The sequence below is a fragment of the Salvelinus namaycush genome, chromosome 4, assembly GCF_016432855.1.
Source record: "Salvelinus namaycush isolate Seneca chromosome 4, SaNama_1.0, whole genome shotgun sequence".
Lineage (NCBI taxonomy): Eukaryota > Metazoa > Chordata > Actinopteri > Salmoniformes > Salmonidae > Salvelinus > Salvelinus namaycush.
The window spans coordinates 55,401,595-55,427,642 of record NC_052310.1 but is presented as its reverse complement, the minus strand read 5'-3'; the positions used below and the strand labels follow the sequence as shown (position 1 = coordinate 55,427,642).

Sequence of the window (26,048 nt, the reverse complement as noted above, 5' to 3'; positions counted from 1 at the left end):
AGAGACTTTTGATACCATGCCTGTGTGTGTGTGTGTCTGTGTGTGTGTGTCTGTGTGTCATTCATCACAAGAACAACCCTACTCTTTAGAGAACCATGAATCCTAATGATTATGTTTGAATCATTACTGTTATTGCATATCATAATACCTAAAGTATGCTTCTGCAAACAGCCTAGAGCATGTGGAATGAACAAGAACACAGTATTGATCTGATCTGGCCTCTGATGTTCAGGGAAGTTCAAGGAAGAAGGAGAAAGGCGGCCATTTTGACTCTCCATTTCCCCACAGGGAGGTAAAACAACAACAGCTCAGCTTCCTCTCGACACCAAAGAGAAGGAGGCCTGTCATGTTTCCTGTGATGAGCTGACAGAGCCAGGCCTGGCCCGGAGCAGTGGGATATACCTCTCCCCAAAACAACCCCCAAAAACAAACAGTTCCACCCCACAGAGAAGGAGACAGGAGAGGGAGACAAGAAGAACGGGCAGACAGGTGTCAGTGAAGGATGATATGTGTGACAGAGGCCATCTAAAGAGACAGTAAAGAAGAGGTAGAAAGCTGAGGAGGCCAAGGGAGAAAGAAAGGTATTGTTCAACAAGGAAATTAACAGTATAAAGTTTCTGAAAAACCCTTTCCAGACTCTGCCTTTGGTCAACTAAAGTGCAACTACTTTACTCAGGTTGGATACTATTCCAAGATGTATATTCTGATATACAGTCTTTATTAGCCTGAGTGTCAGTCTGTTTGGGACTGTAAATGAAATATGTGTACTTGCATTAGTTACTACTACCCGAAAGAACCAGGACTTACAGTATCAACGATCCTATTGTTTGGGGGACGGGGAGTAACACAATGTTTCAGAAGGTCTGTAAAGAAGATGTCTGGAATGTGGATGACAACAGCTCTCAATGGTTCTGAAACCTGATGAGGCTGACAGGATGTGAGAGCACCTGATCCGCTGTCTGCATATTCCCTTACAGATCTGTCTAGTGTGTGTGTGTGTGTGTGTGTGTGTGTGTGTGTGTGTGTGTGTGTGTGTGTGTGTGTGTGTGTGTGTGTGTGTGTGTGTGTGTGTGTGTGTGTGTGTGTGTGTGTGTGTGTGTGTGTGTGTGTGTGCACTTACAGGGAAGAAGGACAAACTGTCTGTCTGTGCTTTTAGCTGAGGTGTGATGAGAGTCTGAGACGCCACGGTAGGTCAACCCACTTCTCCTGTTACCCTCAACACGTCTGGTGATGGAAGCTGCCAGTTGGCCCACTAAGGACACTTAGGTTGCGTCCCAAATGGCACCCTCATTCCCTATATAGTGCACTACTACGGGCCCTGGTCAAAAGTAGTGCACCACAAAGGGAATAGGGTGCCATTTGAGACGCAGACGTTGATGTGATACCTATTGTGCTCTTCTTCTGCCAGTCTTCCTGCATCGCACTCATATCAGGTGATTCATGGGATGATACTTTATATCATATGAAATGTCAGTCAGAGGGCTGGGTTACCGGTGTAAGTCTTACTCAATGAGTGAGAAAAAAGAAGCAGACAGGAAAATAGGTTATGGTTGAGAGGACAGGGTAGTCAGTGGTTATCAGACATTCTTTGGCAGAGTTGGTTTTGGATAGAAGTGGAGAGAAAAGGAATCTACTGTACCACATTGTTGGCCAGTCTACCCCATATGAAGCAAATATGTAACTCTTTACACTAGCAAACTACCTGACAAATACATTTAAGCCACTTTTAAAACAGCACATTCTCTAAATATCCCACCCCTTCTTTTAAACAGCACAAAAAAATGTGAAACAATACTGTGTGTGGTATTTGAATCCTCCTCCTCCAGCACCCCTCCACTGCCCATCTGTGGCCCCTCTCCTCATCCCACCCCTCCACTGCCCATCTGTGGCCCCTCTCCTCATCCCACCCCTCCACTGCCCATCTGTGGCCTCTCTCCTCATCCCACCCCTCCACTGCCCATATGTGGCCTGTCTCCTCATCCCACCCTTCCACTGCCCATCTGTGGCCTCTCTCCTCATCCCACCCCTCCACTGCCCATCTGTGGCCCCTCTCCTCATCCCACCCCTCCACTGCCCATATGTGGCCTGTCTCCTCATCCCACCCTTCCACTGCCCATCTGTGGCCTCTCTCCTCATCCCACCCCTCCACTGCCCATCTGTGGCCTCTCTCCTCATCCCACCCCTCCACTGCCCATATGTGGCCTCTCTCCTCATCCCACCCCTCCACTTCCCATCTGTGGCCTCTCTCCTCATCCCACCCCTCCACTTCCCATCTGTGGCCTCTCTCCTCATCCCACCCCTCCACTGCCCATCTGTGGCCTCTCTCCTCATCCCACCCCTCCACTTCCCATCTGTGGCCTCTCTCCTCATCCCACCCCTCCACTGAGAGCGGGATAAGGGATGAATGTAACGTGAGTGTCACTTGACCTCCCTGACCTCTGCCTGACCCCCAGTGCACCCTGGGATGGCATGAGGCTACCCTGGTCTTCCTTCTGTTGCTGGGGGAAACACTCTCTCTCTTTTGTTTGTTTGCTTTCTTGCTCCATCTCTTTCTCTCTCTCCATCTTCATCTCATCTCTTTCTCCATCTCATCTCTTTCTAGCTCTCTCAATTTCTCTCTATAATTTCTGCTCACATCACTCTAATTTACTTTCTCTTTCTTTCTTTCTTTCTTTCTTTCTTTCTTTCTTTCTTTCTTTCTTTCTTTCTTTCTTTCTTTCTCTCCCTCCACCTCTATCATTTCACAGCCTGAATACATCCAACAGAATAGACCACTCATCCTGAAGTGAGAGAGAAAGAGAGAGAGAGAGGGACCAGTGGCTATTGAATGTGTGGAGTAGAAAGTGGAGGACTGGCTAGTCTGGTTTAGGGGGGACTGGAGAGTGTGAGAGAGCGTGTGACTAATAAGTGATATTCTCAGTAGACGTGTGAGCCTGTAAGGTGGAGTAGGCCCTCCGACTCAGGGCTGAATAGCAGGGACTCAGCTACTTTTGAAGTCATTCAACATGGAACCAATAACAAACTGAGTGGCATCATACAGCGCTGAGTGGTCTAATCATGAAGTTGAGAGTCCGAGAAGAAGGGGGAAAACTATTACACCAAACCACAAACAGAACTGTTTTTACTCAAAGTGATTAAGGCAAAGCAATGGATGTAATGATGCCAAGGAAGACAACTGAGCTAGTTCAACTAACACATTTACGTACATTTTTTCCTGCCGACCTAGAATGTAATGAATAAAATAATGAATAAATACATACAGTATGGACTGGGGTCATAGAAACGGTGTGTAACGTGTGTTTGTGGGGTGTCAGTCACAATGTCAGGCCTCTGACAACCTAAACCTACAGTCGATGTCCACGGCCTCACGGAAATATAATTAGCATAATAACAACATCCCCATCAACATCTGTCTGTTTAAGCTAGAGATATCTTTTTTAACATGGGCTTTCTATTCATGACAAAAATGAAAATGGCTTTGCCAAATTTTTTGCAGTATTACATTAGTGCCTTGTTGCAAACAGGATGCATGTTTTGGAAATGTTTTATTCTGTACATGCTTTCTTCTTTTCAATTAGGTTAGTATTGCGGAGTAACTACTATGTTGTTGATCATCAGCCATTAAACTCTGTAATTGTTTTAAAGTCACCATTGGCCTCATAGTGAAATCCCTGAGTGGTTTCCTTCCTCTCCGGCAACTGAGTTAGGAAGGATGCCTGAAACTTTGTAGTGACAGGGTGTATTGATACTCCATCCAAAGTGTAATTAATAACTTCACCATGCTCGAAGGGATATTCAATGTCTGCTCCCCCCCCCCCATCTACTAATAGGTACCCTTCTTCGTGAGGCATTGGAAAACCTCCCTGGTCTTTGTGGGTGAATCTGTGTTTGAAATTCACTGCTCAACTGAGGGACTTTACAGATAATTGTATGTGTGGGGTACAGAGACGAGGTAGTCATTAAAAAATCATATTAAACACTATTATTGCACACAGAGTGAGTCCATGCAACTTATTATGTGACTTGTTAAGCAAATTATTACTCCAAACTTATTTAGGCTTGCCATGAATAAAGTATTACTTATTGACTCAAGACATTTGCGCTTTTAATTAATTTTGAAAAACATAATTCCACTTTGACATTATGGGGTATTGTGTGCAGGCCAGTGACCAAGAATCTCAAATTAATACATTTTAAATTCAGGCTGTAACACAATAAAATGTGGAAAAAGTCAAGGGGTGTGAATACTTTCTGAAGGCACTGTAAGAATCTGTTATTCAATACGTTTCTATGGGCTAATAATAGCGGTAAGGCCAAATTCAATGTTTCATCAAATACTGCTTTAATATATTTTTATGCCTAAAGGGGTGCTAAACTTCAAAATCTAATAGCTAAATGATCCTTGGTATGACCCATCTTAGACTCTTAAGGATTAATGCACCAGCCATGATTGGTTAATCCTCTGAAACCAGTTTTGTCTCTCAGGTGGAAAAGTCAAACAGAAGATCTGGAATCCTTCTCCCTCACCCCCTCAGGCACCTCACCCTCCTCACCATCCCTGGAACCCACTCGCATGCATAACATAAGCCGCTGAGCTAAAGGTGTCAGGCCTACCTATCGAGGAGGGCCCCCCTAGCCTGACCTACGGATAGCCCCGAGGGACATTAATTATAGAAGGCTCTGACTCAGGGGTCTCCAACAGGTTGATCGCGAGCTACCAGTGTCTAGTAGACCACCTGAGTAGCTCGCCAAACAGACATGCAATTTTCATGTGTTCCACTGCAAGCTCACAGCTATTACCTAATCAACACAACATTGACATTATCCCACCCCTGGTTAGCTACTATTGGATTAAAAAGACAAACCTAACACAGTACTATATCTGCCAATACATTTCCAACAATATTGTCCCTTTCTGTCTGTGTGGTGCGGGCGTTTGTCTATCACTTCAGTGGGTCATTGGCGAATTAATGGCTCTTTTTGGTGAACGTCGGGAACCGAATCGCATATGTGAAAGAGTCGTTCATTTGGCTCTCTGATTTGCATACTTTTACTACTGCTTTTTGATCTCCAGACATCGATTATCTGCATATAAAATATAAAAACATTCTCTGAAGATGGTAATTCCTCCTTAGTGAGGAGAGCCTCATTCTGGTCCACACTACTTTTTTCAGTGTGTAAAATGTTGTCTTCATTTTTTTCTTTTCAGGGCATCTAATAATTTTTGTTCGGGTAAAAATGTATTTGAACTCACATTTCACAATCTGAGATAATGGTAGGCAACATTTAAGGCTTTAAATTAGAGATTGACCATTTTTCCTCAAGGTCTTAGTTGAATTTCTAAGCATTACTGAACGAAAAGCCGTGTGGGAGCCAAATGAGCCGGCTCACAGAAAAGACTCGGAATGCCCATCACTAGTAGTTGATGTGATAACTGTCTTGTGGGCTGACAGAAATACTTTCCCCAAAACCTTCTCAACTAAATGTTACCTGCAAAGTAGGCTTACCTGGCAGAAGTACAGTACATCATGAGCAAGTAAATCATTTGTATCTATTATTTGTCATTTGCAAACTTTGCCATGAAATGAGCAGCAGCAGTACAGAACCATCGCTAGACTGTCACATTAAATGGCACACTAAAGGGCAATTACACTCAAAAATCTGAATGTGTTAGTTTTCTTCCAGACCTACATTATTTTTCTTCTGATGTGATTTAAGCCTTGACATCGACTCAGAACATCACATTTTGTTGTTTCTATATAAACAACTATAATTCTCAGAGTGAAAAAACAAAATAATCGAAACATAATTTGGGAAAATATAAACATTCATTTGGGGGGGATTTTTTGTTGTTGCAGATTTGAGAGTTTTTCATGAACCATTATTTTCAGAGAGAGAGACTAGAAAATGGTGAGATGTTGATACAGTGTTTGTCACCTAATCAGGTCCTGGTCTCTCGCTGTGATGATTGTCGGGCTTCACCTGATCAGGTTTCTCATCATCTTCGGGGCCTGACAACTGACGCTTAAAACTCTTCTTTTATTATTCCGGTAGGCAGATTCACGTTTAAACCGCTCGTCTTTTCATCTGTCTCTCCTAAACAGTCTAACTACTGTACTGAACTGTACTGTACTGAGACAGACAGACACACAGACAGATACGCACACACACCATTATACTGTATCTAGTATAGGTCTGATTAATGACTGATCAACTCATCGACAATAAAAGTCAGTGCCGTCACCATGGTGATAAAACTAGCTCAATCCCTGTCACTTAAACATTGACTAATGCATACCAGGAAATGGAAATAGATGTGTACAGTAGCCTACACTACATTAGGAGTGAGGGGTTGTTGTTAACACTACCTGTATGGGACAGGGCGATACATGGTGTAGTGTTCCATTGCTGCCCTCTCAATCTACAGACCGCCAAAGGAGATTTTAAACATAGAATGTCAGTCCATGTGGGGTGTATTCAGTTGTGAACTAGGCCATGGTTAGCTTACTGGCTAGCACCCTCCCAGCTCCTGATACATTTCATGGGAGGGTATACAAATATATGATAATCACTTTATTTGTAAAGTGCTTTTCAAACATTACGCTCAAAGCACTCATTTAATGCATCCCTCTCTATACAATCCATAGGCATGTCAACACAACAGCTCTGACTACTGTATGTACGTGGAGAGATAGCATACTGTTTGCCTGCCACCACGAGATCACAGCAATCTGTCCCAACAAATGAAGACATCTTGTTGTGATCCTTCTAGTGTTAGATTAGACGACGGCCGGTCACTGGATTCCCTTGGTTTCTACGACAGCTCCGGTTACTAATGGACCAGACGGGACGTAGTAACACACCAAACAGGGAAGAGAGACAGAAAGGTACAGAGAGGTCAGAGAATTTGAAGGTTACCCCAGTCTAACGGCGAATCCAAACAAATAAACGCTCAGGTGTGTTATTCTCTGTCGAAACGGTGTCTTAATGATGTGGAGTTAACACAGACTAAATAACCGTGTCTCCCCGTGCACTGACAGATTCAGAAATAATTGACCAGCGTGCTGCAAACGGAGACGCGCAAGGCAGAGAATTCAATCCTACGGCTGACAGACACCATTGAGCATGTCACTAGATTTCTGCATTAATACACAAAGCAATGTCAGGTCAGGGATAGAGGCGTAGGAGCTCCTGCTAGTTATTTGCAAATGCATCTATGAGGGTAAATTACCTGGGACTCCCAGTCATATGGGCTAGTTAACTCATTTCCTGACAGTGGCCTGCCTTGCTAAAAAGACCTGGATTTACTGGCTGTCAAAATCATGATAGATTGTTTATTTTTTGTCACATTGTTTCTTTCTTTATTTAACTGCCAGCAAAAAAAAGAAAAAAAAAACTCCTATCCAATATCTTCTCTGAGCTCAGTGAGAACATCTTCCAGACAAAGACAAACAGACCAAAACGGACACAAAGAACCATAACCTTATGAGAACGGCGAGCTGAAAGTGTGTCACTTCATCCACACATTCCCAGGATCTCAAGCAGGTGGTAAAAAAAGCAGGCTTGGTAAAAAATTAGCAAACACAGTTATCCATTACTCTGACTATAGCTTTGATCTTTGAGGAGTAAACACACATACAACATACAGCGACCTGTCGTCGTGTTGTCATACACGTGTAAATCATTCCCTTTCTGACACGAACCCCCCGACAACAAAACGTCTACCTTCCCAACGGGGTCACAGAGGAAGCCGATACCTCCAATGGTGAGACAAAGCCCTAGCTCTACGTGCCAGAGAGCGAGCTGCCAGCTATAGCGACAGAGATGACAATAGCACAGTGGCGTTGTGAAGAACACTGCCTTGGAGCTATGCCGTGAAGAGCAACAATACCGCCCTACATGAAAACTCAGCCACCAAGGAGCTCAATACTGTCTGCTTTAAAAAGTTCACAATGCCACGCCAAGGTCTGTCTATCCTCCTTTTTTTCCCTTTCTTTTGTTTGTTTGTGTGTTCCCATTCAGGCTGAGGCTCAGTGTTCCCATTCAGGCTGAGGCTCAGTGTTCCCATTCAGGCTGAGGCTCAGTGTTCCCATTCAGACTCAGTGTTCCCATTCAGGCTGAGGCTCAGTGTTCCCATTCAGGCTCAGTGTTCCCATTCAGACTCAGTGTTCCCATTCAGGCTGAGGCTCAGTGTTCCCATTCAGGCTGAGGCTCAGTGTTCCCATTCAGGCTGAGGCTCAGTGTTCCCATTCAGACTCAGTGTTCCCATTCAGGCTGAGGCTCAGTGTTCCCATTCAGGCTCAGTGTTCCCATTCAGGCTGAGGCTCAGTGTTCCCATTCAGGCTGAGGCTCAGTGTTCCCATTCAAGCTCAGTGTTCCCATTCAGGCTCAGTGTTCCCATTCAGGCTGAGGCTTAGTGTTCCCCATTCAGGCTCAGTGTTCCCATTCAGGCTGAGGCTCAGTGTTCCCATTCAGGCTCAGTGTTCCCACTCAGGCTGAGGCTCAGTGTTCCCATTCAGGCTCAGTGTTCCCACTCAGGCTGAGGCTCAGTGTTCCCATTCAGGCTGAGGCTCAGTGACAAAAAAAGGCCGGGGCGGAGCAGCGGGGGCTATCATCGTCTCGACAATGACAGTAGGTGGAAACGCTATCTTTCATTACACCCAGTATAAATAGTGTAATCTATCAGTGCTGCCAATCAAGGTGATTGATTAGGCGCTGTCAGAGGCTATAGAGTGACACATAAGAAAAGTTTGGTTAACAATGCCGGTAGCTATCTGGTGCCTGAGTGGTGCGCCGTTGGCTGCTGCCTGCCTGGCTGCCTGGCTGCCACACAGCAGTGATTAATGTGTTGTCAGCCTGTAATCCCACACCCACGCTTAATGAGGCAGGAATTTATCATCTTTACAGAGTGGCAGATGTCAGGAAAGGGGAAAGGAATCCAAGTGGTTGGAAACAATATACTTTTTCTCGCAGCGCCTGACGTGTCTGACAAGCTTTATAAACCACAAAGAGGGCCTGTATAAGCACAAACTTCAATGCAGGGGACTTTCGATTTGGCATCCTCCCCTCCCTCCTGGCCTCTCGGCCTCCTTCTCTCCTTCCCTCGCTCCTGAAAGTCAACAACTGCTGTTGAGAGCAGAGAGTTTCCCATAGCTCCACACTGACCTCTGAGTGACTCACGACAAAGTAAATGGGTTTAGTTAAAAAACACTAATGATGACTGAACCCTAAAGTTAAGTCAATACAAGGACAGTATGTCAATCATCACTTTTTTTAAATGAGCTTTAGGATCCAAAACTCACAACTCACATTCTGTTTACTACACCAAAGATAATAATCAAAATAATAATTTATAAACCACAAACCCACACAGATCCTCCCATCCTAATCAGATGAAGAGATATAAAGTATCAACATTATACGCATTAGTGTGTTAAGACATACTTATAACTCACAGAGGCACCATAGGCATTATCTGATACAATCTTAGGCAGGATTACTATAAAGACGCTAACTAGACCTAAAGACTATAGAGGAAATGAAGGAGCTACCACCTCAATTAACATTAGCTAACTTTGGTACTTTTTATATTGATGTGGAAACTGAAATGTTGACTAAACACTAATTCCCCTATCAACTAAAGCTAGATAGATAGATAACGGAGCCATCGCTGTCAGAGAGTGATCCAACACCGGCACGGTCCAGGGAAACAACAGCATTAGCTACAGACAGAGTCCTTCAGAACCCAACCAGCTGTCTCTCATTAGGCTGGCAACGGATCCTCATCACCAAGGACTTACACACGGATACATACACGTCCTCACACACAAATACACAATCATCAGAGACTAACACAGAGAGTGCAGCTGTGATTCTAACACAGAAAAACACTTGTACTCTGTACTGACTAAAAACATAATTTAATAAATCATGTCATTGAATGAAGCTACAGTTAAGCATTAGATTAGTTGACATTGACAGTCTGTTAGTCGGTCTTTAGCTAACTCAATGGTTGTTGATATAAGAAGGAAATACTAGAATACAGGCTAGTTCAGTGTAGCTTAAAAGAGGACCACAATGGAAATACATTGTAAAACTGTGTGTTATCGTCAATGATTTTTAAATATATTGTATCCACTTTGGTAGTTTGAAGTTTACTTTAAAATGGTCAAATAACACCAATCTATGTAGAATAACTGTTTCTGCAAAAAGTAGGGCTTGGAGCGTTTTGTGGGAACATGAGATAAAATGAAAAGGGATCAACTTTGAAAAAGAGAGAGACAGAGAGAGAGAAACAGAAAGAGAGAGAGGGAGAGAGAGAGAGAGAACAGAAAGAGAGAGAGAGGGAGAGAGAGAGAGAGAGAACAGAAAGAGAGAGAGGGAGAGAGAGAGAGAACAGAAAGAGAGAGAGGGAGAGAGACAGAGAAACAGAAAGAGAGAGAGGGAGAGAGACAGAGAAACAGAAAGAGAGAGAGGGAGAGAGAGAGAGAACAGAAAGAGAGAGAGGGAGAGAGACAGAGAAACAGAAAGAGAGAGAGGGAGAGAAAACAGAAAGAGAGAGAGGGGGAGAGAGAGAGAACAAAAAAAGAGAGAGAGAGAGAGAGAGAACAGAAAGAGAGAGAGGGAGAGAGAGAGAGAGAACAGAAAGAGAGAGAGGGAGAGAGAGAGAGAACAGAAAGAGAGAGCGGGAGAGAGAGAGAACAGAAAGAGAGAGAGGGTGAGAGACAGAGAAACAGAAAGAGAGAGAGGGAGAGAGAGAGAGAACAGAAAGAGAGAGAGGGAGAGAGACAGAGAAACAGAAAGAGAGAGAGGGAGAGAGAACAAAAAAAGAGAGAGAGAGAAAGTGTAGAGAGTACTGAGAGCTACATTTACATTGGTACAGTATCATCAATGGTCTTAACAGAAAGTTTGGTTTGAGTGGAAACATTCTATTTCCCAGAATTTTCCTGTGTCTAAAAGAGGCTTACAGATATTACAGGAGCAACGATACAGAAGGAAGAATGTTAACATTCTCATTGGCTTATTATTATACAATATCTGGTACATTTCTGGAACATTATGTACTTTTCTGATGCTAAAACCGAAAGCTTAATAATATGATAATGATAAAGAAGTCTTCAAATACTTGGATTTTACGAAGTGAATAAAAAGTAGCAGAGCTTATTCAAGCAATAATATTATTTGTCATAGTTTATAAAAACTGTATTTCCAATACAGGCTAAAAGTATATCACATTATTATGGGTCAGCCTTGGACTGCTTTCTGTCGGGCCTCATACTAAATGCATGAGACATCGAGACTACAAATGATTCACCACAATGGCTTCCTACCCATGTTCTTTATACCAAACCCCAGAGAGGAAAATCAGTTCATATAAAACCAGTTCTACTCAGAAACAGTAATAGTCCTTAAAAACATCTGTTGGTTTTTATATGTTTTCCCCCAAATGAATAATCCATCTATCACTACTACTATTAGAGTGACGTGACACTGAGGTCACGCACCCCGTGTCTCTGCGCTTTGAACGGGCTCGTAAATCAATCCTGACGCTATTACTTACAATTAAAGGTACTTTAAAGTTTTACAGTGTGTTTATGATATGAGGGGCCTGTGATGTGATTTATAAGGACGCTCTGAGTCATTCCCTCTGATTACAGTTGTTTGTGTGGACCGTTGCCCTCGCCGCGACCTCACAATTCACAGCTGCCAAATCGTTTAGAATGCATAACATACAGTGGGATGCCTCTTTTCTCTCCGTTTTCAGAGCTGATCGGTCCAAACACAGAGTGAACGGGCCCATACTGAGCCAACACTTCAGTGCCGATCCAAAGACTGTAAGAACCGACAGACACCTCACTACTCTGGAAACAGAAGCAGAAATCCTTTCACTCACTGACAGAGAAGGACCGTGTGGTCCATGCTGTCCCTGACATGTGGAAGACAGTACTTTCATATGTTTCTGGTGCTGACTGAAGTGTGCAGGGAAAGAGACAGAGAGAAAAAGAGAGAGAGAAAGTGGAGAGAGAGTCAGAATGTAGTGCTGTTTCCTGTTGCCTAAACACTTGAAACAAAAACCTCAATAACAAGATGATTATAGACTTAACAAGCTGGAATGGTCATGTTGTGAACTGGCCTGTCACGCTAACAATTAAAAGAGATTCATCTCTATTATTTCTTTGTTGTTTTCAGTGAATTGAGTTGTCTAGAGTCCATCAGAATGCACAAACACAGCGATGAGAATGACAGTCATACTGTACTTCCAGCACTATTGTCTGGTATGTCACTTACACATCTGTTTCCTATTTTGCTGTCAACTTTTTCTGTCTTGTCTTTTGTCCATGTAGAAGTTTTACAGCCTGCACAGTATCCATAACAAAATGCTATTACTCTTAATAGCTATCACTACAAAATTAATAACAGCGTAACATAAATAACAACAAAAAATGTCTCAATGATGAAAGGATAATGTACTTCAATCAATCGATAGCCAATGGAAAAGAATGGAAAAGAAAACATCCAGTATTTGAGTGTTAGCACAAGCTGGTGTGAGGCAACAGAGGGTAGACAACCCATACTCCACCGTACTGTACTGACTTAACCTATACCATAGCAGACCAAGACAATGTCTGACATGAAGTAATAATGTCATTGAAATATGAAGCTGGAAATATGTAAATCACTAGGCTGAGAGACAACGGTATAATAAACTCACAGCAATCTTTTTGGTAGTATTTTCTTGTCCTGTTGAGAAGCATATCCTGAGAGGACACGTATATATCCAATAAAATTATTCAGCAAACCCACTGAAGGCGCATGCACAAAGCAATATCGCATGCTGTTTGTTATGTTTGAAAGCTTCAGGGAACTCATAACTCTCTAGTGCAGAGATGAACGTAGTGACAAACTTCACAGGCCACACTAGAGACATTTAAAAAGAAGAAAAGAAGAAAGCAAGATAATAACTGATATCCCTCTATTCCCTTCCAGAAGATTCCTAATGCAAAAAATCCCACAAGCATCCATCATGTGTAGGCCTATAATACACAATCATGGCTCTCAAATCATGTGGTCTATTTTACATATGTTGACTTCTTTCCTCTGTGCAAACTTGAAGTGAACCGCTGCAGAGTAAAGCAGGTTAACATCAGCGGAGGGAAAAACAGAACTGAAAAGATCCACTTGAGGACTTTCCTGGCTCTGTCATTGTCGATTCCACAGAAGAGCAGTCACCCTGAGAGCTAGGGCTCATGGGAGACGAGAGCTGGCTCGAATGGGCTCGAACCGCCTCGCGACTCTGTCTGCTTCACATTAATGCTTTGCATTACACGCAGGAAGATGTGGGGAGAAAAACTCATGTCCCGGGCTCTGAAATCAAGTGAAACTCTCCCTCCGAGCAAAATCTATGTGACATCCACGGAACCGCTATACCCCCTTACGTAGCTACCAAGCTGTGTTTAGTGGCAACGGACTGAGCACTTACTTCATTCACTGTGAAATGTACTTTAACATGCGGGACGGGGAGTGAAATATCATAATACCAGTCAAATCCGACATGGCTTCTCTGAGTGGTGCTCGGGATAGCAGAAATAGAGAACATGTTGTCAGAGTGTTTTGATAGACATGGTCAGTTTAACCCAAGGTTTCAACAACAGGCTTCGTGATGGTGAGGCAGCAGGAGGGAGGCTGAGGGAGGTTAGGGAGGGAGGCTGAGGGAGGTTAGGGAGGGAGGCTGAGGGAGGTTAGGGAGGGAGGCTGAGGGAGGTTAGAGAGCGAAGCCACGGTAGAAACCACGTGTATTTTCCGAGAACAGCCCAGAGCAGTCCAAATGGCTCTATGTGGTTTAGCGCCATCACATTCCATGACCTCCGAGTCCTCAAAGAGAATTATCACATTATGGCATTCCAACACGCCCAAAATACAGCTCAAGGCTTTTCCACTCTGCCTCTGCTTCTTCTCTTCTCTGTGTGTCTGTCGATGTCTGAGAAAAACACTTCCATGGCCTTTACACAATTGACATGTTTACTTCAGGTATTTGGCCATCCCTCTCTTTTCTTCACATACCTCCTCTCTTTGTTTCTATTGTCTCTCTTCCTCTCAGTCTACAGTGGGTTCCGATATTATTGACACCCTTGATAAAGATGAGCAAAACATACTGTAAAAAATAAATAATTCAAATCCTGAGATATATTGTGTGGCAATTATAATTATATATATATATTTTTTTTTACAATTGCTCAGAAAAAAATATTTTGTTTCATCTCAAAAAAGGTATCGGTCAAAATGATTATTTAAATACCTTTCAATAACTACACCTTGCAAGGATAATGACACAGTTGCTTTTCTAAAATGTTTTATGAGTTGGAGAACACATTGGGAGGGATACTAGACCATTCCTTCATACAGAATCCTTCCAGATCCTGGATATCCTTTATCTGCGCTTATGGACTGCCCTCTTCAATTCAAACCAGAGGTTTTCGATGGGATTCAAGTCCGGAGACTGAATCCAACGTATGGAGGAGTGCGCCTGCAGCTAACAGTTTGAATGTCTCCCCCTAGTGGTAGCACTAAGTATACATGTATATGATAGCAAAACCATGGAGGATCCCAATAATTATGTTGTGTACACAAACTTTGATTTCAAAATATGGACATTTATATCATCACAGAACAATGTTTTGTTGTTGTTGTAAGGGTAATAATATAAGCCAGATAGGCCTATGACATACATTACCATATGTCAGTCATAAGTCCCAAAGAGGGTGTTTTGTCCTGCTCCTGCATTCATCCTAGTCATCAGCGACAGAGCATTGTGCTAGGTACATGTTTGAAATCAATGTGTGTACAATTACAATGGTAATAAAATGGCACATTTGAGGAAATGTTATATACAGGTAGAATGGAATGGTCTGCAGGTGTGGTAGGATTTGTGGTCTTTGACACTCATGTAGGTGTCATAACCAGCCCAAAAATATTGCAATATATGTCATAACACGTCTAAATATATGTGTCATGACAGTGTTATGACAATGTTATGACAGATTATGTCAGCTGTTATGACATATGACAAGGTTATGACTGTCATAACGTGTTGATTTTGTGGCATTGTCATAACACTGTCACTGGGGCCCTTGTTAACCTTTTACACTTGTGGGAATTGGCCTATATGAATGACTAAATGTGCATGTTTTTTACAGAAGAAATATGAAAATGCATAACCATGTCAGCAATGGAAAGGGAATCATTTGGAGATTATGGGAAAATTGCTAGCGCAAAAGGTGAGGACACAACAGTTCAACTGACACAAGACTGAATCCAAACATTACACAGTTGATTTTATGCACACTTGACATTTAGTGTACTTTTCGGGGCATTTGTTGATGTCACGCCATGACCTTAGAGAACCCGTTGATTCTCTATGTTGTAGTAGGTCAAGGCGTGTTCTAGTTCAATATTTCTATGTTGGTGTTTTGTATGGTTCCCAATTGGAGGCAGCTGGTAATCGTTGCCTCTAATTGGGGATCATATGTAGGTAGCCATTTTCCCACCTGTGTTTGTGGGGTATTGTTTTGTGTTTGTGCACCACTACTTTCACGTTTCGTTATTGGTTTATTGTTTTTGTTTAAAGTTTCACCGTAATAAAGATGTGGAACTTCAATCACGCTGCGCCTTGGTCCCGTCCTTATTACGAACGTGACAGTTGATAACGAAATCTGAAAATACTCTGGATACATTCAGTAACGTGATAAGAATATTATTGGAAAATTTGGGGTAGGTGCAACATAAAATACAAGGGTTTGAGTGAGAGGACTAACTGTCGTCTCCAAGGCCACACACCTCTCCAAAGTGTGCACAGTTCCTAAGTAATTTCAATGGACTTTTATGACCCATAGAGTCTCAAACTATACAGTGTTTTTTTGAGCTCTCCTAGCTGTGCCGTTGAGGAATTACAGCAAGCACACTTGTAGTTGTTTGGTTGGAACACAACCCTGCTTCCCCTGTTGTATACTCAATCCAAAAACAGTCCATTATAAATCACAATGTGCGTCAGGTGGGCTTCATTTGAAAGCTTGTTCTTATGCCAACATGACTAGCTAAGTTATAAAAACACAATATTACAGTGTTGGGCTTTCACAATGCAACTCAGAGAAACACATCGTAATTATTGTGCGCATAGAAAGGAGACATGAGTGCATTCAGGTGTGTGTGCCGCGGCAAATTTTCTTAACAATAGACAAAAATAGGCTAATTCTGCTCAGGACAACTCAGGGTATGACACCATGTCACCTTGTAACTGTACATCAAACATAGTGATCATAAACGTTGACTCTGTATATGACGTGAGTTTTATGATACGGAAAGGTGAAGTGCACATTTGGACTCAAGGGTGTTTGGCTTGCTTTTATGACATCAAAGCGGTATTTATTAGAATCCTCAACGTCTCATCTTTCAGGATACATAGAGTCCTCTTCATTTACAGCATTTCTCTCACTCAGAAAAGAAAAAAATGGGCCCAATTAGCGGGAGGGGTGGGGGAAACTTCATGTCGCGCACTGTGCTCAAGTTCAGAGCGGCTGTCAGTCAAAACCCATACAGAGCTGTGAAGCACAGAGCAAGAGCTCTGACGTCATGTATACCATGTTACTGTACAGCCACTGTGTTCCAATATAGGTGTTTATCAGTGCCCAAATCAGCCATTTTCAACCCGTATACGTGTACGAGTGTAAGGGGTTAAGGACAATAGAATCATGAACTTTATCTAGTACCAGGACATTTTAGCCAAAAACCTGGTTGCCTCTACCATTAGGCTGAAACTTGGCCTCAAGTGGATCTTCCAGCAAAATAATAACCCCAAGCACATCAAAATCCACAAATAAATGGTTAATTAGCCATAAAATCTACATTTAGCAACGGACATCTCAGTCTCCGGACTTAAAATCCATAAGCAGTCCATAATCGCAGATGAAGGATATCAAAGATCTGGAAAGATTCTGTATGGAGGAATGGTCTAAGATCTCTCCCAATGTGTTCTCCAATCTCATAAAACATTTTAGAAAAAGGCTCAGTGCTGTTATCCTCGTAAGGTGACGTATTAAAAGGTATTGAAAACAGGGGTATAAATAATGTTGACCCCTACCTTTTAAAAGAAAAAACATATAACTTGTTAAACAAAATCTCTTTCTCTGTGCAACTGTATTAGTATAAAATAATAGAATTCCCCCATTTGTTTTGCATACAATATAACTCAGCATTTGAATTAGTGTCAATAATTTCGGATCCCCCTGTATGTCTCTCCCTCTATTTCTGTCTTTGTCTTTGTCTCTCTGTTTGTCCCATTTCTCGTCTTCTCCACTCAGGAAATCCAATACGACAGAGACCCAATAACGTGGTCTTCATAACTATGGTTGAGGAAGATGACGTACCTAGCTAGTGTACGACACAGACTGTACAGTAGCGCCACATAAAACAACACACACTGAGACACTTAGAGTGTTATGCATTTCTAGGGCCCAGTGGTGCGTGAAAAGACATACTATCAATTCAATGAGCTGCAAAAGGATCTTTGTTCACACTGTAAATGTTAACTTTTACAGTTGGTCATTTTTCTTTCTCTTAATCTGTCAATACTTGATTGTTGATATGACTTAAATCAATTTTGTCCCGTCATTTAAAAAAGTCTTCACAATCTTGACGGCATTGTCTGTAGACCACACTAATAAAGTATATTGTATGATACCAATATAGGTTTGATATTGACATTACCCAACACAGAGCAGAGCCAATCTTATAACAAATACTGTAAAATATAGTACTTATCCTACATCAGATAAGACCTGTTTTTTACGTGCGTGTGAGTGCTTTGAGCAGACATCCAACTCTGGTTCTGATTTAGCAGACTTAGAAAACGTTCAGAATGTTGGAGAAGTGACGGTATTCATAATGTATTAAAGCTCATTGCTTTGTTATCAGAACCATGTGGCAGCCCATGGTGCCATGCCATAACGGCATGATTGAAACGCAGTTTAAACCGTGGTCACACTCCATTCTGATGTGACTCAAACTAAGTCTCTGTCCCAAATGGCATCCTCTTCTCTACGTAGAGCACTTTGGGGCCTGTTCAAAAGTAGTGCACCAAATAGGGAATAGGGTCCCATTTGAGATGCAGCCCAGGAGGTCTCCAAAGTTCAGAGCTGCCTCCTTCCTAGCACGCCCATTAGCTGTTCCGATACATCACGCTAGGAGTATGAACAACTAGAGAGCAACCTGTTATTTTTCTGATTTACAGTCATATGAGAGGGGCTTAGATAAGCATGCACGGTATGTGTTCATCATAATAATTCACTTACTGATAACTAGAAGCAGGGTCAATGAGTGTGTCCTTCATTTTAGTGTAGACTGAGGTTTTCACGCTGAGTTTAACATACATCTTCAATGTGTGTAATACAGCTGTTCTGAAAGCTTCTTTAACTTTGATTATAACCTAAACACTGGTTATTCATCAATATATACAGCATCTTCATAACTCTAACAGAAAGAGAGTGGGAGAGGTAGAATAGGAGACAGAGAGAGAGAGAGAAATGAGTGAGACGAGAGAGTACTAATTAGTGTCCAGTTTAACTGTGCTACAGTAACTCCAGACACCAGGCTCCAGTGTTATGAAGGGACGCCCCACTGTACGAGACATAAAAGCAAACACAAATGTCTAATTACACCATCATCATCTCTCCCTCCCTACTGCCTCGTTTGTCTGCGCCACTCGTTAATTGGTGACCCGCACGATTGGTCAGAAACACAATGGCTCTGATGATGGAGCCAATTAGATGGCGGAGAGGCGGGTGAGGCGGGGTGTACACATGCCCCGCCGCGCCGGTTACGGCTGCCGCATCATGCCTCATCGGACTCAAAACTAACCGTTACGGACCCAAGCACAGGACGGGCCATTTGGAACCACACTACCCCATCTCTCACTCTCATCACTCTCTCTGTTCCACATTAAACAAACAACTTATACAGGCTTTATAGAGCATTCACGAGTCTACATAAGCCCTACGTAGATACCTCACGAACAGTTATGAGCAAAGTCATAGTACTGTGGAGGCTGTAATGGTTAGACAGTATATTGAGTCAAAGGCTGTTACGGTGGAGCAGAGTGAATACAGTACTGTACTGTAGAAACAGAGAAAGGAATGTTAATCCACTTTAGTAAAGGGTAAGTGAAGACAAACATAATGAGACATTTCCATCTGATAATGTACATAGCATCTTCTGCTATATACTCTGACACAAACACATATAAATCAACTAGAATTAGCTAGATAATCTTCAGCCATATCTAACTCTATGATAACAAAGGCAAGTGTTGCTGCTACATTGGCAGGGCTATGTAAATATAATCCTCCAAAGTGACTTTTGCCTGCCAACAAGCATTGTTAAAGTGCTCGGCTTCTTTTCATATCAAGTGGATGAGCAGTGTTTCATTCCACTTTTCTACATCTAGCAAACATGCCAGAATGGGGTTAAATTATTTCAATGTTTTCTTTTCTTGCTCTGCCACTTGCACGATAAATCAAGAACAAAGAGTTGTGTGGACTGACACTAAAACGCTACAATATTTTGGCTGATTGTCGCAAACGATAAATATTTTGTTTTCTCTGTGCACTTTTAAACCCTGCGTCTGCTCGACACGCATCATGCCTTGTCATTGGTTGGCTTTGTTCTTACCTCCCAGACTCCTTTATGTCTGTAAGGCTCTGGGGACCCTGGGACGATGAGGCCTCGCTGATCCAACCAGTAAATATTTCATGGCCTTACAATTACATGAAATCGAATCTTAGCAAAGCTGTTCATTTCCACCTCTTCGAAAGAAGAGGAGGGGGGGGAGAGGGGGATGAGGGGTGAGGGATGAGAAGGGTTACATCTATGAAATCCCAAACTCTAATTAGTCTGCGTGGCCCTAACGAGCGAGGGAGGAATAAGTGCATGGTCGGGGGATAATTAAGCGATTGTGACTGGCGTGTACGTGAGCTGTCGCTCCGATGGCCAGCGCTGTCACGCTCCTCGTTGCTACCGCGACCGGACAGCCGCCCCGTCCACTTTGATCTGGGCTCATGCATACGGAATGAGGTCAGATCGTGGTCATAAACACACACACACACACACACACACACACACACACACACACACACACACACACACACACACACACACACACACACACACACACACACAAGTATGCCCTCAGAAGCACACACACACTCATTAAAGAGAGAGTCCCCTCGGAGGGAGGGAGAGGGCTCCTGTTCAAAGGGCCGTCATACCAGGACCCCTGCAACGGGAGACTGACACTCAGACACGGATGAAGAAAGGCGGACAGGAGGGGAGGATAGACAGGGGGTGAGGGATGAGAATATGTCAGTTTCTTACTGCTCATCCACATCACTTAACCATGGCCTTAATATGGTTAGAGGGGTTAGACAAATGATTGACCCCAACGCGAGTGAGGGAACTATTAGATAATTCAATATATCAGAGATATATCATCTGATCTCACACTGCTAATGAGGAGGACCCTCTGAATGGCAGAAAAAGAAAGACTGGACGGTCTTCTGAGATGGGAGGGGTTGAGGTTAGCTGAAAGATGGGACTAAAAACAAACAAAAGATAACTATTGTAAAATATACTGTGTCCCGTAAAATGTATATATGGAAGTAGAAGCCTAAGTGTTGTTGTCCATTAGTTGACTCCAATTAGTGGAGGGGTGGTAGGGTTAGTTTCTAAAAAATATATTCCATGAACTGGGACAGAATTCACAGAATTCTGGATGACAGAATGTTCTTTAAAATTAATTTACTGTACTCTAGTTTCCCTGGACTGGAAAGCCCTTCTATGGTTGCCTAAATATGTCAACTCCCGAAGGTCCAGTAACTTCTTTCAAGAATGTAAAACCTCAATTAGTTATATATTTTAAGAGACTTTATACTGTATGTAATGTTCAATTGAGATTCTCCATTGGAAGTGCTTCTTTGCACCCGAGTGGCACAGCGGTCTAAGGTACTGCAAGAGGCGTGCGTCACTGCAGTCCCTGGTTCGAATCTAGGCTGCATCACATCCGGCCGTGATTGGGAGTCCCATAGTGCGGCGCACAATTGGCCCAGCGCCGTCCGGGTTTGGCCGGGGTAGGCCGTCATTGTAAATAAGAATTTGTTCTTAACTGACTTGCCTAGTTAAATAAAGGTTAAAAAACGTACAACAATTGTCTAGGGCTAGGCTTAATCTGTGTCTGGGAAACCAGCGCTATTAGATCATAAAGAGTGTACTCACCACCATGTCTGATAACTTGGGTTTAACCACCTTCATGAAGGCTCCCCGTGCTTCAGCCTCCTGCTGTTCAATCTTACAAACCTTCCTAGTGTCTAGGAACTTTAGGGTGGGTAGCTTGTGCAGAACAAAATACCTGAGGAAACACACACAAACAATAATATATGATAACTAACAGATGTACCTTATGTATGGCATCATGACTTGTGTCGGTTGACTGTACACCAAACCATATAACACACACTTTACTTTATAGAACAATGTTTACAGAAAAATGAACATAAAAATACACAAACAAACGTATATCTACATGACATGATTTGAGAACAAAAATCAAGATTACTATACAAACTGAACACATCTAGTGAATACGTCACAAACCACAAGATGTCTGTACTGTATAATAGAGAACGTAAACTGCCAGAGCATAACAACTAGTTAATATCTACCTACAAAAGTAATTATGCAAATCAAATTCTAAAATTAGTAAAACGGCACATATCAGCAAACATCTTGAAAAGAAGACGACTTGTTTACTCAGTATAGATTTAATGGCGATGATATCTATCCTTCCATGTAATAACCTTCAAAGCTGATAAAAAATAAGGACGGAAATATAAATAGAACGAAAGGAGATACGCCCCATCTGCCAGAGCTGCCATTCCTGTAACATCACAGATCTATATTCTACGCTTTCAGACACTCTCTATCTTTCATTGGGAGGGAGAGGAAACGTCGGCTAGATAATGGCTGGGTTACGGAGATGACAACAGATCCTTTCAGAGAGCGAGAGAGCGGGTGGGAGTGGAGCAGAGGAACAGACATGTCAAGGCTGGAGGTTCCAGCCAAACAGAACACAGTAACAGACATGCAGCAGCAGCTAAGTGAAGGGTGAGGAGGGACAAGGAGGAACCACAATATGGGCACAGCCCAGTCCCTGATGATGATGGTGGTAATGTTGGAGCTGAAGATAGTTAGTAAAACCAACGTCAGGTTGTCAACACACTAGGATTTTAGGGAAGGGAGCTATGGATTGATCTATATACTAGATACTTACTATATAAACAATAACAATGTCACAAACAGTATATTATGACTCAAGCCTGAGAACATCTGCATATCGGTTTTGATTGAATAGAGCTCCAAGACCTGAAACAGACCAGGCCTGAGGTGTTTTAGCAGTTGAGTGACACAGTGATAAATCCTATGCTAATGTAGTTAATAATACCCAAGTCTTAAATAGACATTGTCTGACAAAGAGGAAGAATTATAATTCAAGACTCATTTTGTCAGTTCATTATTCTAAATCCTCTTCTATGGAGGTTTGAGTAGATGGGTTGAGGTTGAGTGGATGGGTTGAGGGCAGAGTGGATAGTTGAGGGTTGAGTGGATGGGTTGAGGTTTGAGTGGATGGGTTGAGGGTTGAGTGGATGGGTTGAGGGTTGAGTGGATGGGTTGAGGTTTGAGTGGATGGGTTGAGGGTTGAGTGGATGGGTTGAGGTTGAGTGAATGGGTTGAGGTTGAGTGGATGGGTTGAGAGTTGAGTGGATGGGTTGAGGTTGAGTGAATGGGTTGAGGTTGAGTGGATGGGTTGAGAGTTGAGTGGATGGGTTGAGGTTGAGTGGATGGGTTGAGAGTTGAGTGAATGGGTTGAGGGTTGAGTGGATGGGTTGAGGTTGAGTGGATGGGTTGAGGTTGAGTGAATGGGTTGAGGTTGAGTGGATGGGTTGAGAGTTGAGTGGATGGGTTGAGGTTGGGTGAATGGGTTGATGTTGAGTGAATGGGTTGAGGTTGAGTGAATAGGTTGAGGGTTGAGGGGATGGGTTGAAGTTGAGTGAATGGGTTGAGTGGATGGTTGAGGGTTGAGTGGATGGTTTGAGGTTGAGTGAATGGGTTGAGGTTGAGTGATTGGGTTGAGGTCGAGTGAATGGGTTGAGTGGATGGTTGAGGGTTGAGTGGATGGTTGAGGGTTGAGTGGATGGGTTGAGGTTGAGTGAATGGGTTGAGGGTTGAGGGGATGGGTTGAATTTGAGTGAATGGGTTGAGTGGATGGTTGAGGGTTGAGTGGATGGGTTGAGGTTGAGTGAATGGGTTGAGTGGATGGTTGAGGGTTGAGTGGATGGGTTGAGGTTGAGTGAATGGGTTGAGGTTGAGTGAATAGGTTGAGGGTTGAGTGGATGGTTGAGGATTGAGCGGATGGTTGAGGGTTGAGGTTGAGTGAATGGGTTGAGGGTTGAGTGGATGGGTTGAGGTTGAGTGGATGAGTTGAGGTTTGAGTGAATGGTTTGAGGTTGAGTGAATGGGTTGAGGTTGAGTGAATGGGTTGAGTGGGTGGTTGAGGTTGAGTGAATTGGTTGATGTTGAGTGAATTGGTTGATGTTGAGTGGATGGTTGAGGGTTGAGTGGATGGTTGAGGGTTGAGTGGATGGTTGAGGGTTGAGTGGATGGTTGAGGGTTGAGTGGATGGTTGAGGGTTGAGTGGATGGGTTGAGGTTGAGTGAATGGGTTGAGGGTTGAGTGGATGGTTGAGGGTTGAGTGGATGGGTTGAGGTTTGAATGGATGGGTTGAGGGTGCAGGGTGGAGTGGATGGGTTGAGGGTTGAGTGAGCACCGGGCCGAGTGCATGTGGTGGTTAAAGGGCACCTGAGGCAAAACTGGCCACCTGTAGCAAGTCTTTGATCAGGGCGGAACGAGATATCTCGAAACGAGATTATGTCATTCGAGTCGACGTGTTAACATGACAAGTAACAATAGGCTCTGTGTCACGATGGGAGTATGACATAGCTAGAAGGTCATTTTTCCTCCTTCACAACACAGAAAGAGAGAGAGCCTCGAAGGAGCGCAAGCGAGAGTATTCCACCCCTCAACCCCATGGCAGTGCTGTGTATCCCATTACGAGACAGGTTGCTTCTGTGCTAGAATAATAATGTTGTTACTGTATCCTAGCTTCAACACCCAACGTGTGTGTATTTTTCAATTTCTGTGTTCCATCTTTATGTCATTGGACTTTAAAAAAAATAGTCCAGTGAGTGCCACAGCAGTTGACTACTGCCCTTGGTAATTGAGATGGCCTGTGAGCCTGTCGGGGGCAGGGGCCTGGCTGGGGCTTAGAGGCTGAGACTGGGGCTTCATGGACACGGCCTATTCCTTGCCCTGGGCCAGAGTTGTCATGACCTGCATACAGCCTAACCCCGTCAGACATGGAATCTGCACCAGGCTCAAATTGATGTTTTACAGTGTGACACATTATGAACATTACATAACAGGAGCATAGACAGTGTCAGCACTCAGTCAGTCAGGGCAGAACGGCTTCACTTAGCAGTAAGATAAGTATGGGAGGGGGAGAGAGAGAAAGAGAGAGAGAAAGAGAGAAAGAGAAAGAGAGAGAGTGAGGCATAGAGAGCGATAGACAGACAGAGAGAAACAGAGAAAGAGCGAGAGCGAGAGAGAGAGAGAGAGAGAGAGAGAGAGCCTTACAGCCAATAGTTGGTGCTAGTAAATGATTAATACAGAACACAGAGTTAGAAATAAGCACTTAGGGCTAAAATTGACAAAAGAGAATGTGTGTTTTTTCCTTTTATCGCGTTTCATGTAAAAGAGGCTGACAAAGGGTGGTCACATTGCATGGCTTGAGGAGAGGCTGTGATGTTTAATGCATGGTCTGCTCTGCTAGTAAACACTCATTTGTGGCGGTGACTAGTCACACATGAAATGCATTTTGCCCAACCAGAATGTAGAGAGGAAGCTTTTACAACCATGAGGTTCCATCCACAATCTGGTTGGGACAAGGAATGTTTGTTCCCCATTCAGTGTAAATAAAAATACACTAAATATAAAAAGTAGACACAAATATAATAACCTACAAAAATCTGAACGTTAATAAAAATAAAACAAATATTGGAAAAAAAAGGATTCATGTAACGTTTATTTAAAATAAATATGTTTAGAATCCTGAACAGGACAGAGAACAGACACCAATGTGTGTTGTTATGACATCATCACTGTGCGACTCTTTGGCAATGACCTGTGTGTGTGAGTGTGTACCTGTATCTCTGGTAGTCGTCCTCATCCTTGTCCAGGCTGACCAGCTGGTTGGGACAGGCCTCGTTTCCCAGCAGGCTGAGGTACTGCAGCGACGGTGTCGCCTTCGCCAAGTGCTCCAGCAGCGCCTCAATGTCAGTCAGGTGTCAGCGGTCAGAGGTCAAGGAGCCAACACTGTTAATTACATTACCATTTACCCCAGACCCCCTCACTTACACATGCACGCACACACACAGACCTCCTCCCTCCCACACACACCACTATGAAATTCACGACGGCCTTCAGAGGACCAGTCATAGGCATCGTGTTGTTGTGTGAGGGAGCAGACAGAAAGGCTCAATTTAAGGCTCAGAGTTTGGCATATATTTTCCTGTTTAGTTCCCTGTTCTCTGTATTTTCTCTCTCTCTCTTTCTACCCTCCTCTCTTGCTTCCTCTCTCTCTCCCTTTCTTCTTCTCCTTCTCTCCCCCCCTCTCTCCTAGGTGGCCGGGTAAATGATGGATGCCCTGTGGTTCAAACGGTCCGTGATTCCAGAGCCGTAGCTGACGGGAAAAAAAAGTTCCCCCCCAAACGTGGAAAAAAAAGCAACCAGCCTCCCAAACAGGACACATTCATCACTAATACATTCACTTCATTGGAAAATTGAGCCCCAAAGTGTCAAAATACAAGCACACTAATGCAGTGGTGGAGTGT

At 43.2% G+C, this 26,048-nt stretch overlaps 1 protein-coding gene across 1 annotated transcript in view; it reads right to left on the bottom strand.

The window, feature by feature from the left end:
• Positions 1-26,048, bottom strand: part of lrmda (leucine rich melanocyte differentiation associated) — a 397,635-nt gene that overhangs the window by 88,782 nt on the left and 282,805 nt on the right. The window contains exons 4-5 of the mRNA XM_038992019.1: positions 25,360-25,499; positions 21,319-21,451 (exon numbers count right to left, since the gene is read on the bottom strand). Coding sequence (XP_038847947.1) covers positions 21,319-21,451; positions 25,360-25,499 — 273 coding nt within the window. The remainder of the gene's footprint in view (positions 1-21,318; positions 21,452-25,359; positions 25,500-26,048) is intronic.